This window comes from Martes martes, assembly GCF_963455335.1.
Source record: "Martes martes genome assembly, chromosome: 10".
In the NCBI taxonomy this organism is placed as follows: domain Eukaryota; kingdom Metazoa; phylum Chordata; class Mammalia; order Carnivora; family Mustelidae; genus Martes; species Martes martes.
The window spans coordinates 105,467,334-105,482,983 of record NC_137898.1 but is presented as its reverse complement, the minus strand read 5'-3'; the positions used below and the strand labels follow the sequence as shown (position 1 = coordinate 105,482,983).

At 53.7% G+C, this 15,650-nt stretch overlaps 1 protein-coding gene across 3 annotated transcripts in view; it reads left to right on the top strand.

Moving 5' to 3' along the window:
- The window catches only part of ZBTB16 (zinc finger and BTB domain containing 16), a 177,626-nt gene that overhangs the window by 109,628 nt on the left and 52,348 nt on the right, over positions 1–15,650 (top strand). For all 3 annotated transcript variants that reach the window (XM_080815627.1, XM_080815628.1, XM_080815629.1), the window contains one exon: positions 12,763–12,849. In XM_080815627.1, coding sequence (XP_080671753.1) covers positions 12,763–12,849 — 87 coding nt within the window. The remainder of the gene's footprint in view (positions 1–12,762; positions 12,850–15,650) is intronic.

The window sequence follows — 15,650 nt, the reverse complement described above, 5'->3', positions numbered from 1 at the left end:
CGAAACCTGCAAGGTTCCTTAGATCCATAGCCTGGGCCTCAATTAAGGTCTCAGAAACACCAAAGGCAAGCCAGTGAGTGTCATTTTTAACCAGTTTGAACATTTTACTACTTCCTAACATCAGAAGCGCCCGGGCTGGAGAGCCTGCTTCTTGTCCTCAATAAAGTGATTAAGCTGAATGGGTGTTGGGGGGTATTATTAGGCTGAGATGGGCTAAAAATAGAAATGCTCTGTTTTCTGAAAGCCACAGCAGGCCCGGAGAGACTGGCAGCCGCGACGTGCCACCGAGGGGCCTGCAGAAGGGGGAGGGCGGGTGGCAGTCCCCCGGGCTCGGTCTGAGATGGGGCGGTGGGTGTTGTGACGGGCGAGCCAGGTGACGGGCCTCTTTCCCAGCTGTCATCAGGAAGAGGGGAACAGTAGAAGCTGTGCATTGGTTGTTTCTGCCTGGGCGTTTGCCCGTGTGTGTGTGTGTGTGTGTGTGTGTGTGTATGAATTTACAGCAGCTGGCAACTCTGCAGTCCAGGATGGCCACCTCAGCCCTAGATTTACATATTTAGCCCCAAACGAATTGGATTTGTGTGCTCTTCTTGGGGGAAGGGGTCCAACTTGGGCAGTGAATAGAGGGCAGGTTATAAGGGGCACATGTGGCATGGGGAGGGAGGGGTGAAGGGAAGAGACCCTCGCAGCCAAGACTGAGCATCTGTTCTGTAAAGCCTCGATTAGCAAGGCTGCCCAGAAAGGGGGAATAAAGAGACTTTTTGGCTAAGTGAAGGTCAACCAGGGAAACCTTATATATTTCAGCCTCTGAAAGAATGCGTTTGCTATCGTCTATCAGTGTGAGAGTCCATTTTTCTACCTTGGAGACAATTGATTTTTTTTTTAATTTTATTTATTTTGAAAGAGAGAGAGAGAGTGAGCACATGCACGTGGGGGAGGGGCAGAGGAAGACAGAGAATCATTAGCAGACTCCCCACTGAGTGTGGAGCCGAACTCAGGGCTCGATCTCCCAACCCTGAGATCAGGACCTGAGCTAAAATCAAGAGTCGGACCCGTAACTGATTGAACCACCCCCATGCCCCAACAACTGACTGTTTTTTATGATAGAATATCTTGCTTGCTTAGAAATCAAAAGGAGAATGTCAAGGAGGGGAGTCAGCCATGGAGGTTGTGGAGAGATACTTCTTTTTTTTTTTTTTTTTAATGTTTTTATTTATGTATTTGAGAGAGAGAGAGAGAGGGAGCACGAGCAGGGAGAGAGGCAGAGGGAGAAAAAAAGGGAGAAGCAGATTCCCCATTGAGCAGAGAGCCTGATGCGGGGCTTGATCCCAGGACCTTGTGGTCATGACCTGAGCTGAAGGCAGACGCTTCACCGACTGAGCCACCCAGGCACCCCATGGAGGGCTGTTCCTAACTGGGGTTTTATTGTAAGTCAGCCCTGAGGATCGGCCGTACCTTTTCTTCTGTAAAGCCCCGCGAGTTCTCTTGCCCTCAACCTCATTCCTCTCCTACCGTTGCCAGGTGGTTCTGAGGGGATATTTTTCGGATGCAGAAATGGTGGCCGAGGAAATCAGGTTTCTAGAATATACCACTGTGCCCAGCAGAGCTGGTTGTAGAGCCTGGAGCCCCTGGTTCCCAGTCCAGACTCTGCTGGGCACTGCTGTCACACCTGGGCACCAGGAAGTGGTTCTTGACAGAGAAAGTGCCCAGAGAAGAGCATTTGCCCGGAGGAGGATGGCCTGGGAGTGTGTGGGGAAGACCCGCCAGCGCCAGAGTGTGGAGGACGACTGAGGACTCGAGCACGCTGCCTTTGGGGCCTTTTTCTACCTCCCTGAGTAGGAATGTTTTATTCTTTAACCTTTGAGAGTATCGAAGGCCTCTATTTGGTGGGCTCTCCGTGCTGCCACCCCGACTTCGTTTCTGTTTCTTTGATGCGCACTAGCTACGAGACCTTGGCTAAGTGAACCAGGTTTTTCAAACTGCCGTGTTCATATCTTCAGGATGGGGATAACGTTAGAACTGGTGGGAGAACTGACTGGGACGCGACACCTTAAGCTGTTAGGACGGTGCTTACTTCATAACATTCGGTAGATTTTGCCATTTATATTCTTGTTCCCACTGTCGGGATGACAGTAGAACCCTGCTGCTCCGCATGGAGGGCGGTCCTTGCAGGACCCCTGGGACCCCGGGGCGGGAAGGGTTAGGGGGCCGTTGCCTGGAGCCGGTTCTGTTGCGAGGCGCCTTCATGGTCACTGCCTCACTGAGACCTCCCAACACCTTGTGGCCCCGCTGCTGAGTGAGCGGAGCCCCCGGAGTTGTACACTTGTAGGGTGGGAGGAGCTGTCAGCGGCTCCTGGGCCCGTGAGGACACCGCGGCTCCCGGAGGTGAGAGGCAGGACCAGGATGCAGTCAGGGCTGCGGAAGGCTGCCATGCCCTGCCTTCCCTCTGAAAATAACTCAAGTGGGAATTTAATTGGAGGGAGTGTCAGGGGATGTTGGGGGACTGGGTGGTAGCTGACCTCAGCTCGAAATTCTGGGGGCAAGCAGGGCTTGGATCTTGGCCTGTGCCCATGGAGAGGCCCGGTTTTGCTTCTCTCCACTGTCCAGACAGCACAGCGCTCGTGAATCTCACACCCGGGGGAGGGGTGCTGGGGAGGGGCCACCAGGCCAGATTTCGGGGGGAAGGCCTGTGACCGCGGACTCTAAGGGTGCTTCAGCAGAAAGGAGCAGAGTCATTGAGGTTGAGGGAGAAAGCCAGGGGTCTGGGTAACGGACAGAGCTTTGAAGCTGCTGGATGCCCATAGAAACCCTTCTTTCCACTCTGAACCTCTCACCTGAGAAGGCCCTAGTAGGGTCCAGGGGAGAAACCAATTGTTGGTATCCAAAGGTTGAGGGGAGGTCCCATAAAATCATGGCAGAGACCTCCCATGACCCTTCTCCCCAGTCTCCTTCAGATGCTGAGACTGCAGTGTTCTCTTTCTTAAACAGGAAGCCGCAAGCCCCCGAGAGCCTAGATGTTGCCTGGAACCCCGGGCTCAGCCTTCCCCTTGGCCTCATTGGCTCGGCCCCGCTCTGTCTGGCTAATGATTCTCCCAGTGTCTGGACTGTCCGTTCCACGCTGCCTGCCTGATGGAGCAAGGTATTTCCTTGAGAAGGAATCCCCTGGCTGAACCAGAGAAGCCGGCCCCGGCTCGGGTTAGCCAGCACCTTCCCACTGCCAAGGGTTGTAAGCACAGGAGCTCCCTTTTATAGCCGCGGAGCGCGGCCTCTGCCATGTGCCTCCAGCTGCTTCGCACGCAGCACCCGTCCATCTTCTCTCGACCCTGAGACATGTCCCAATTTAAAACTTGTCACTTACAGATGGAGAGATGAAGTGGCTGACCCAGGGCTACAGAGCGCAGGCGGGGACAGTTGGGACTCTGAGTCCTTTTCTCTCCATGGTGTTTTAGGCGAGCTCTCCTCGAGCCCGCTGTCCTCCCCGGCAGCTGGGTACCTTGTGTGCGAGAGTCCCGGGGAGTGCCCGGTCTCCTCTCTCTCGGGTGCTTGTTGCAGGTGGGCCTTCCTCCAGGAACCCTGGGGCTGGAGTCTTAGGGACTGGAGTTCCAGAAGGCTCAGACCAGGGGCTGACCCCCTAGAGCCCAACGGCTTGAGGACGTGAAGCTAGCCCAGAATCATAGTAACTATTCATGCACCTGCTGTGGGCTCGTGTTTCATGGAGGGTGGACTTGGGAGGGTTCATCACCCCATTTCAAGGAGGAAAGGGAGTCTACAAAATTGGCCCCAGGACCCTGTCACCAGTGAGGAGAATTCTGTGGCCGGGTCTGGCCACCAGCTGCTGGGGACTTCCCCTTGTGGGGATGTCTGAGTTGGCCCAGCGTGCCTGGAAGTCTGGTCCATCAAGAGTGCAGCCTGATGTTCTCGTAACAAGGGAAGGGGTTGTGCCACTGCCTTGATTACCCCCCATACCTTGATTATCTAGTCATGGAAGTTGCCTGGGGAAGAAAGGGGTTAAAGGCAGCACTAAGGCGAACCCCCAAATCAATACTCTTACTTCGACCCCGGGAAGATTTGCGTGCTGTTGTTTTTGTTGTGACAGATTAATTATCCTCCTTGTATTTTATTTAAAATAATTCACCTTAAATAGGCTTGCACTCATTTTAGAAGGAGGTTGATAGTGCTGTCAAAACCTGGCCGTGAGTGTTGAGAGCTGACTGGAGAGCTGCCATTTCTTCGACCTTCTCCCAGCGAAGAGAGACCGGGGCCCTGTCTTTACTTGTACATTGTTGGTCTGTTTTGTTTTTTATTTTAGGTGGGAGGGGCAGAGGGAAGAGGAAGAGAGCGAATCTTAAGTAGGCTCCCAGCCCGGGGTGGAGCCCCACATGGGGCTCAGTCTCACGACCCCGAGATCATGATCTGAGCTGAAGTCAAGAGTCAGACACTTCATTGACGGAGCCCTCCCGGGCTCTGTGTACGTTGTTGGTTTGTAGAGGGGTTTCATGGAGGTACCCAATCGTTTGTGTCCTCTGCTTCTTTTATCTTCCATTCCTCAGAGAACATCTGCTGAAGACTTGTCCAGAGCGGGCATCTTTTCTCCCTTCTTTTGTTCCCTGTGTTTTGGCTGGGTGGTGGGGATATTGCAAATGTTCTGATATGTGGGCTGCACGCCTTCACTGCCTTCCCGGGCCCAGGCCTTCGAAGTGGGGGAGGGTAGTGGGAACAGCGATGATGCTGACGTCGGGCTGCGTTGATTGAGGACCTCGCGTGTGCCAGGTGTGCTGTTGGAGCGGTTACCTATGCTGTTTAAACGAATCCTCACTCAACCCTGGGAGGCAGCTGCTTTGTGCCCAATTATAAGACAGGCCCGGACAGGAGAATTCACTTGCCCTGCTAGGAATGACAAAACCGGGACTTGAACCTGGTCTGTTTGACCCCAGAGCAAGGGCTGTTGTCCTGTCTGGTGCATAGCTGTATACCGAGCACGTGAGTTGGTCCTGGTGGCCAGGGGCTGTGTTTCTAAGCCTGCTGGGTTCCCGCTGGTGCTGAAGCTGGTGACCAAGGGAGCTCCAAAGGCTCTCTGAGAGCTGAGTTACAGGCATAATGGACAGGGAAGACCCAGGATCCCAGTGACAGGCAAGGACACCAGGGCACCGTGGGACCTCCCGACAGTGTGAGGTTTATCGGGTGGCGTAAGAAGTGCTCTCTCAGACTGGAGATGCCTCAGTCTTTCCTTCTGACCCATTCCACAGTCTCATCTTCCACGGAGCGGACACTGAGCCACGTGTGAGAAGTCCAGCCACTTATCAGGTCATTGATGGGGAACTGACATGACATCTAGAGGTCCGAAAACCTGCCACTCACAATCCCCTGGTTAGTCCCCGTCTCTGTTGGCACGGCTTGGAGATGACCCTGGTGGCTTCCTCCGTCCTCCCTTGGATTGGGGCCTGCACCCTTAGTTCATTCACCGCCCCCCTGCCCCCCTCCCCTGTCCTGTCGTGGGTGCCCTGCCCCCACTTCCTTGTCGGCTAGGCTCAAACTCTCCTCCAGCCATACCCTGAGCCGGTCTCCCGTCCAGCCCGCATCTGCTCGCGGCTCCCCCCACCCCCGTCCCCGAAGGAGTGTCCCTCCCAGAGATTCTGGTTCTGGATCAGCTGTTGTTGTGTTGATCCAGGAGAAAGAGCGAGCTAGAGAGAGAGGGAGAGCGAGCGAGCGACGAGCCTGCCTTCCAGATCCTCTCGGGGAGTACACATCTCCTTGAGTCAAAGAACACGCAGTGCTAGCCTTTGGGATCGGCAGCCGGTGTTCTCTGTCTGATAAGAGGTACTGTAAATAAAAGTGTACACCACGGCCCGCTGTAAATGCCCCGTGTCTGTACTCATTGTTCTGACAGCTTATGCTTTTTTGGGTCTGCTGTTTTGGTACACTCTGTACTTCCTTATGTAAGCAGGCATGCGTATCTCATCAGAACATTCAAGATGTTTATTTTAAAATCTCAAGGAATTAAAAGAAAAAGCACACACTACTCCACATGAGATGCTGGCAAATGTGAAGTGGGTTTTTTTTCAGAGGCCCCCCCACCCCCGCCTTCTTATTAACATGGGGGTGGGAGAAGGAGGGAGTTGGCTTTTTTTTTTTTTCTTTCATTGGCTTCTGCCTTATTTACTTCAGAGAGACACCAGCCTACTTCTGACTGTTTGGCCACTGCTACTCCCCTTCCTGGAGGCTGGCGACCACCCCCCACCCTGTTTCTGGTTGCGGGGGCAAGTAGGGAGGAAGGCTGTGCCCTTTGCGGAGGGGAGACGCCAAAGGGAGTGTGGGGGGGCTGGTGGGGGGGGCAGCTGCCAGGAGCCTGATCAGTTTCTGCTGGATTTCAGCTGTTGTTGGAAGGCTGGGTGGTTAGGGAAAGCTTTATGGTTTGAAAGTGGTTTCCAGGCCTGGGACTCCTCTGATTACTGTGAGTTGGGGTGATCCTTAGCACAGAGCAAAAGGCTCCCCCCACCCCGACACACACACACACGGAAGCCTTAGACCATCTCCAGCCTCCTTGAGGGCTGTGGTGGCTGCCTCCTTTCTTTCTAGCTCACCTTAACCTGCGTGGATCCCTCTTCCTTCCTAGAGCCCCTGTCTGACCTTTGGAGGCATCCAGCAGTCACGGAGGAATAGCAGAGCGTAGGAGTCCGGGAGATACAGAGAGTCAGGCACTCCTGCTCCCCCAGGCCAGCTCACGGGGCACCCTGAGCCTTCTCTGCAGGATCGCCTGGGATTGGCAGGGCGAGGGTGTCTGTCTGTCTGTCTCTTTACCACTGAACCTCTGGCAAACTCCGGGTCTGGACTGGCAGCAGGGGTCGCTCAGCAGATTTCTGCCAGCCCATCCCGGGTCCTCTCTGGCTGTTGGAGGCCTCTTGAGGGGGAGGCTTCTGAGTGTACTGAGGGAGGGGTTGCTTTTTCTCTCGCAGGGGTGCGAGCGCTGGGCAGCTGGGTGGGGGACAGAGGGAGACCATGCTCCCGAGGAAGCAGACAGCCCCATTTCCACCCTTTCTCTGCCCCAAATCACCTCAGTGCCAGCCGAGACCACGTCCTTGAGTTTTCAGAAGGCCCAGTAGAGAACGCAGAGTCCGTAGAATAAGGACTCTGCCACCCCCTAGGGGACAGCCTGGCAGTGCCCTGAGTGGCCACTGCCCTCTTCCCAGGCCAGTTGCGGGCCTGGAACCTGCCGGAGGGCTTCTTTGTTTCTGGAGCGAGCGTGAGCACAGCTGCGGGCCGGGGAGGGAGCAGGCCCCTGGGAAGGAGCGGGGACAGGCCAGAGGCCAGCCCGCCTGCTCGCGCAGAGCTTCCAGTTTGCCTGCCCAGAAAGACTCAGAAGAGCCAGGCCGAGCAGGACGCTGGCCTGTGGCTCCTCGGGCTCATCCGGGGAGGATTTCGGACCTGGATTGGGGAGCGGCTGCCAGTGCTGGTCCTTTGATAGATTTTCCTGCTCCCCTCGACAAGACAATCACTCAGCTTTAAACGAGAGGCATGAGGGGGGTGTGTGGGTGTGAGAGAGAGAGATTATAGTGAAATATGTCTTTATAAACGTGAGCCTCACTTTACCCAAGATTAATGACCTCCAAATAACTGTACATTGAACTTGAGTAAAATCAATCATACTTTGCACAGAGAAGTTCTTTCAAGGAATCGTGACCCTGAATCTGACTGGTGGTGATGGTAGCTACTCCTTGTGGGCGGTGGGTGTCTGCCAACCCCCTCCCCCGGATAGAGGGCCGAGCCCTTTACCCACCGTGTCACGTCCTCCGAGGGACTTAATTTTATTCCCATTTTACAGAGGGGGCGACAGACCCACTGAGACCAGGCAGCGTGCTCGGGGCAGGGTCACAGCTCATGACAGACCTGGCTGGGATTCGAACTCTGACCCATCGGACCCAAATCCTGAGCCTGGAAGCACGCTGTCCTGCTCCTGAGGTGCCGCTAGCGTCGGAGAGCTCGTATGTCTGCCGAGCGCGTGGTGGTTGACGAGGGGCTCGTGTTCATCAAGATCCATCTTCCCCTTCCGTCTTCGCTCCGGCACATCCCATCGCCCGGCTCGGGAGGGAGGGTCACGGTGGCGTCCGCAGCCGGGAGTGGCCGGGTCGGCCCAGGACCCCGTGTTCCCCACTCTAGATGGTGCTGTTCGCTCAGATCTGTAACCTGGAGGGAGGATGGCAAGGGTCCAGCCCACCCTATCTCCCGGCTGTTCTCCCCCTTGGCTGTTGATTTCGGTCCCCGCCGTCCATCCCCTCCTTGACCCCATCGCTCCTCAATGGCTTCGTTCTAGCCCGCCGGCCTCCTCCTCCTCTGTCTGGAATGGGCTTCCTCAGACGGGGGCGTGCTTCTCCGTTCAGCGTCCCTACTCAGATACCGTCTCATCAGACAGCATTTCCATACCGACCCCATAAAAAAGAGCAGCCCCTGACCCTTTCTGTCCCTCTTCACTTAACCTGTTTCTCTTTTTATCTCGGAGCCCCGCCTAGTTTATATTTTCTGGGTTTTTAAAGATGTGCCTTCCCTTCTAGAATGTGAGCTCTCTGAGGGTAGGGATTTTGTCCCTCTTGTTTATTTATTGTTACCCGCCTTTGGGCACGCTCTTAGTGGACACCCAGAAAACGTCCCTGCGTGTAGGAAGGGTACGGCAAGGCATGGCCATCCCTGAGCTATGCCCTGGTCTTCTCCCCACTCCCAAGATGAGCCCCAAGAAATTTTGTGGGGGTCAACGCTGATCGATCCCTGTGCACCCATTGTGCTCGACGGACACGAGCGACTTCCTCCCTCCATCACTGCCTCGCGCTGATGCTTTATAAATGTATTAGGGCCTGCATGATGTCACTGTAATGCATTTTGGGAAGAGCCATGTGGTTTATACACACTTGAATTGCTTTGAATGCAGACCTGACATCATAGGGGAGGCAGCAGCGAACAACATGTGCACAGTAAACAGGCAGAGACTGTCTTATTGATTAACAGATGAGGCCTCTATTATTGATCAAAGCTTGGTGAGGAAATTTATCACTTTTAATTTCAGGGCTGCCAAATATTTCTGCCTCTGAGCCAGCCATTACAGAGACAATTTAAAGGCACATGCCTCCTTGGGAAGAGGGGGTTTCTGCCTGTCTTTGCTGGACTCCTGGGCCCGGGAACAGCCTGTCTTTGCTGTTGGGCTCACCCTGGGGAGTTGGGGGGCGGGGGCCCCGGTGGGGGTGGGGGAGTGCCAGGGCATCACGAACAGGGCCTGCGATGGGAGCCAACGTCCGGGGTCCCCGTGCGTGATAGGAGCTCTGACCCGTCCGAGTGGACCCGGCTCCGCACGGAGGCCCGGGGACTTCACAGCCTCGGTTCAGTGTCGTGACTTCAGCAAGGCAGGTGGGGAGAGGGGAGGACGCGGAGGGCAAACCAGCTGTGGTCAGGCTCGGGCCACGCCGGCAACCTTGACGAGATCACATGTGCTGATCTGTTTTTATCTTCATCTGAGCTTGTCCGATGGCACACATCCGGCCTTTCGTCTCCTACCTGCCCTCCTTCCTTTCTCTCTGCTTCTCAGTCCTTAAAACAGAGGCTGCCGTCGCCGTGTGGATGGCTGTTTTCTAAGAAGCCTCCACACCACATCCCTTCCAGGCAGCGACACGGAGGCCCCCACCTGGTTGCAGGGCTCCTGTGTGAGGCTGAGCCCACGAGGCTCTCCGGCCCCCGCTGCCCTCCTCGGGCCTCCCCGGCTGCTTTCTTCTTTAGGGAGCCGTGAGAACTGTGAGAACCAAAGAAAGAAATGCAGCCAAAGCCAGATCCCGTATAGGTCTGCAGGAAATCACTGCTGGCTAGTGATTCGGGACTGGGGAGGGTTTCTCAGGCAGGAAGCCTGTGGCTTCGTCCACTGGCCTGGTCCACGCTGCTCTTTGAGGAACTTGCTGCCTTTCCAGCGTACGTGGATGGAAAGGGGTCCCGGCCGCCACCTGCATGAATACACATTAGGACCGTCTTGCCATCAAGTTCCTTCAAAAGCCCTTTCTGGAAGCCATGTAAGGCACATACGGGTCCGTGGTCCAAGGACACACACTGCAGCTTGAAGGGACACCTGGAGGTGATCGTGACCTCCCTGACTCCAGGCAGAATTCAACCCCAGCTACCCACTACAACCGGCAATATTTATATTTAAAGCTCTTAAGGAAAGATGACTCCATATCTTTCCTAGGGCACTTTTTCATTCACTTATTCAGCCAATCAAGTATTATTTATTGAGCACCTAGAAAGGGTATATTTTGCTTGTCAGTTGGAATACGGACAAGGTCAGTGTTCTAGAATCTGACGTTCTGTATGTGCTCTGGGATCTTTTACCCTTCCCCAATAAGAACTGTTTATTGCGGTTTAATATAAACCTGGTACTGGTACAAATTGTATTGTGAATTCTGTTCCTTATAGTATGGGTTGTTACTCTAAGGAATAGTTCTTAAAACTTTTTTTTTTTTTTTAAATAATACTGGAACCATTTCTCCAGCTAGAATTTTACACAGAACTTTGATGTAAAGGGGCCTGTTGGAATTTTATTTTCTTGAGTTGGGGGAAGGAAGCCCATACCTCACCTTCTTATCCATGAAGCATCTTTGCAGATAGAGCCCTAAGGAAGCCAAAATACCCAGAAATTAAGAGCAAAGCCTCTGAAGTCAGGCTGCCTGGGTTTGAATCCACTTCTGTCACCTACTGTGTGACACTGGGCAAGCTACTAAACCTCTCTGAGGTTGGGGTTTCTCGTCTGCTAAAGAGGGATAAGAGCAATATGTACTTCCGAAGGTCGATGGGAACGAAGGCAACAGTACATCTTAAATACTTCGCATCGTGCCTGGTATCTGGTAGAGCCTCAGGAAATCTGAGATGGCTGGAAAGCAGCACTAGGTTTCTGCTATGAATATGTGTAAGAAGTTCTGCCTCGGGCCGCCTGGGTGCTCAGAGTCCTGGGATTGAATCCTACCTCGGGCCCCCTGCTTACCGGGGTGTCTGCTTCTTCCTCTCCCTCTGCCCCGTCCCCCCCGCTCCCCGAAGCTTGTGCGCTCTCTCGCTCTGTCAAATAAATGAATGAAATCTTTTTTTAAAAAGTTCTGCCACTTAGGAGAGTCTCGTATAAACATAAAACACGGGGTTGGAAGGAACCGTGTGTAAGGTGTCCTGGAAAGGGCAGAGCAGAGCTGGTGTGCTTGATGCGTGCACCCTGTGGTCTTGAGGATGGAATGGGGTGGGAGCAGTCAGAGGACTGGGACCAGGCTGTGCTCACACGCAGAGACTCGGGGCGGGTCCAGCCGTGCCTTCCAGGACTGGTGGAGACCGCTCCCCATGGAGCTGGGAGGCTCACTGGTCAGGCCTCGCAGCCACGTAGAGGAATTTAGAATCAGTGCAGACTGTGAGCCATGTAACTTCTTGAGCAAGGAGCAGGAAGGAAGAAAGTGGCCTTCAAGGCACCTGCATGCGTTGGGTGAATCAGGCCAGCTGGGGGGTGTGGTGGCCATCCTGGGTCTACCAGCTTTCTGGGGGCCACCCAGCAAGGGCCTGGGTGAGGCAGTGAGAATCGACAGGCATCGCAAGAGATGCATCTAGAAGACATTTCAAATGAACATGGCCGAGGCTTGAGACAGGTGCCCCCGCATGAAATCACCGATCAGAGCCTTGAAGACTTAGCAAATGGTAAAAAGTCCTATTTGTCTTGACGCGATGGCCTCGTTGCTTTTTAATGGTTCAAAAAAAGTTTATTAGTTTGAATCGCACTGAACTGATTTTGTCGATTCCACAGGTAGGTACAGTAACAGGTTCCTACGGGGTGCCGGGCCGATGCCGCTGAGCGTGGGACAGCACACTCCCGCCCTCGGAAACCTTCCGGGGTGGCAGGAGACAGGGAAGGTGCACAGGCACTTAGGAGAACGCATGGTGAGCCTTTGATCTGGAACGTCCGGGGGCGCAGGGAAGGGCTGCGTCCTCCAGATGCCAGGCGGAGGCATGGAGGCTGGTGGGTAGATGGTGCCAGCCTGTGGGGAGGGCGTGAGGGGCGAGAGCAGCAGACACAGGAGGAGCAGAAGGACAAGCTTCTGGTGGGGAAGAGCCTGGGCCCTTTGGGGAACCCGAGCGGCTGAGTGAGCCTGGAGACGGGGCAGCAAGAGTGAGGGGCAGGAGACAAAGCACAAATCTCAGCTCGTCCAGAAGGGCTTTGTGAGTCTCGGTGAGCAGTTTGGATTTCGTTCTCAAGACACAGGGAGTCATTCAGGGATTTTAAGCGATCGGGGGCCGGGGGTAGTTGGGGCAGACAGTCTGGTTTTGGGTGTACTGAGCTGGGGGCTGTCCAAGTAGAGGTATATCTTCAATCCCTACTTCCCCATAAGGTACAGTCTACACAACAGGGCCCATCCCCCCACCCCCATCTAATCCTTTACTCCTCTCCGTGGAGCCAGCCGCCCAGAATCCTGCTGCTTCTTGGAGCGTCTCATCAGGACCCCCACTCTGCTTGTGTTGGTTATTCTGATGTTGTTCCCTCTTCTCTCTGGGTGACCCTGGATGGGGGCATCTGGAGCTCAGTTGGGTGGGTGGTCACATCCTGGAGGAAGGGCTAGGCTGGCTGCCAGGGCCAGCCACCGTGCCTGACACGGGATCTTCCCAGGTATCCAGCCCCCTTCCCTCGTTTCCACCTACACAGTTTGAGCCCAGGACCGCCTCCCCACAAACAGAATATCACTCTCACGGTGATTGCCTCCCCTATCTTTTCAGCGGGTGCCAAAGCCTTTGTCTGTGACCAGTGTGGAGCCCAGTTTTCGAAGGAGGATGCGCTGGAGACACACAGGCAGACCCATACCGGTAAGTAGACAGACCCCCGTTCTCCAGGTCCTCCAGCGTGCCGGCACACTCTGAGCAAACACGACATCTCATCGTGTCCAGGGGAGCTTGTGCCCTGCTCAGCTACTCTCGTGTGTGGGGCTGGACGGCAGGAGCGTCTACCTGTGACCTTGCCCCGTAGCAACAGCTGTCCCGGCTGAGGTCTCACAGGCCACCAGGACCCTATCTTCTCAGAGCCTTCTAGCAGGCTCTTGTTGAGGTCTTAGAAGGTCCGAGATGTTATCTAGCATCCCCTTCCCTTGGTGAACGGTCAGGAAACCTCTTGCACTCTATCTGAATACCTCTGAAACCCTCAGTGGCCACAGCGGGCTGTTCTTCCCACTGTGAGTCAAGTCACGGTAAAGGAAAGCAGTGTCTGCATAAGGACGCGTGTGAATCATTCAGCTGACGAGGTCCCCATGTTTGGTGTTAGAGCCCTGGTTGCTCGGCGTCAGTGCCGTCGCCTCCGTCGGTCATCGTTACTGTGGCTCAGAGCTGTACCCCACAGCCCTGGGGCCGCCTTTTGGTAACTCTGTAAGGTGGGAGGCTCCTCTTGTGTCATAGATGAGGGCCCTGCAAGGAGGGACAGTGACTCGGCCTAGTTAAGAGTGGCGCCAGGAGGGGCGCCTGGGTGGCTCTGTTGGTTAAGCAACTGCCTTCAGCTCAGGTCATGATTCTGCAGTCCCTGGATCGAGTCCCACGTCAGGCTCCCTGCTCAGCAGGGAGCCTGCTTCTCTCTCTGACCCTCCCCTCTCATGCACATACTCTCTCTCTCTCTTTCAAGTAAATAAATAAGTAAAAAAAAAAAAAAAAAAAAAAAAGTGGGGCCAGGAGTGTTGCAGCTCGGATGGCCTGGGTCTCACCTTGGCTCTGCCCTTCCTGCCTGTGAGACCAAGGATCCATCCTTGAGACGGTCTTACTTGGGTTCCCCTTGTCTGTTAGAAGAGCGGAGTTGTAATCGTACCTACCTCCATAGCGTCGTGTTGTCACGGGGATGAAATAAGATACTTTTTTTTTTTTAAGATTTATTTATTTATTTATTTGACAGAGAGAAATCACAAGTAGGCAGAGAGGCAGGCAGAGAGAGAGGAGGAAGCAGGCTCCCTGCTAAGCAGAGAGCCCGATGTGGGGCTCGATCCCAGGACCCTGGGATCATGACCTGAGCCGAAGGCAGAGGCCTTAACCCACTGAGCCACCCAGGCGCCCCTGAAATAAGATACTTCACTGGAAGTGCTCTGCAGAGAGTTGGGTCATAGTAAGCATTTCATATCTAGCAGTAGGTGTATTTAAAATATTTATTGACTTACCCCAATGTGCCTGGCATGCTTATTGCATTTAAGGTAAGGGAACATACGAGACAGATGGCATTCCTGTCCCCCGTGGGCCTGCGATTCTACCGGGGAGACAGTATAGGCACGTAAGGGTGTAATACAGTGTCAGGGAACGATACGTGCTAGTAGGAAAATGAAGCAGGATAAGGGGAAGAGAGTGATAGGGAGAGAAGTGGTATTCCGGATGCGATGGCCAGGCCTTTCTGAGAAGGTGACATCTGTGCAGGGTCCTATGTAAGGGAGTGAGCCTGTCAGAGGGAACAAGCACTTGCAGAAGCCCTGACGCCAGGCTAAACTTGACCATCTCAAGGAACAGCATGAGGAGCCTTGTGGAGGGGGAGTGGAGAGGAGGGCGGAGAGTGAGGGGCAGAGAGTGGGGGCGGATGAGGCAAAAAATCAGGGAGGTCTCTCAGCCTGAGCACGGAATTTAGATTTTATTCTCCATGTGCTGAAAGTCCATTGGAAGGGGACGAAATATTTGCAAATCATATCCCTGATAAGAGACTTACAGTTAGAAAACATAAAGAACTCTTAGAACTCAAAAATAAAAAATGGGCAAAAGATCTGCATAGCATTTCTCCACAAATAGACAAATAGTCAATGAGTGCATGGAAAGATGCTTGACACCACTGGGCCATCATAAGGGAAATACAAATCAAAATGATAATGAAGTCATGTTTTGTACTCATCAGGGTGTGGCTATAAGACAAAATACAGTCAGTAAGAAGTGTTGGGGAGGACGTGGAGAACTTGGAACCCTACGCAGGGCTGGTGGGAATGGAAAATGGCGTAACCGCTTTGGACAGCAGTCTGGTAGTTCTGCAAGAGTAAACATGGCGTTCCTATATGCATGGCAACTCTACTCCAAGGTGTCTCCCAAGAGAAATGAAAACATTTGTTCCCACAGAAACTTGCACGTGAATTTTTATAGCATCGTTGTTCCTAACAGCCAGAAGGTGGAGATGACCCAGTGTCCGCCCACTGATGGATGGATAAACAAAATGTCATTTATGCGCAGGATGGAATATTATTTGGCTATAAAATGGGGTGGAGGACTGATCCAGTCTACAACATAGATGAACCTTAAAAACATCTTGCTCAGTGAAAGGAGCTGATCACAAAAGGCCTCACATTGTATGATTTCCATTCCGGATGAAAACATCCAGAATGGGCAAATCTAGAGACAAAAAGTAAATTTGTAGCTGCCAGAGGCAGGGGGAGTTGAGGGGAAATGGGGAGGGAGTTGAGGAAATGTTTGAGAATTGATGGTTGCACAACTCAGATTATAAACTATTGAACTGCACGGTGCATGAGTTACGTGTTATGTAGTATATGAATGATATCTCAGTAAATACACACACACCCCACAGGTATGTGGACAAGCATGTACAGAGAGAAGGAAGTAAGAGTCCACTGGAGGGTTTTGCATGGGAGAATGACATGACTTGATTC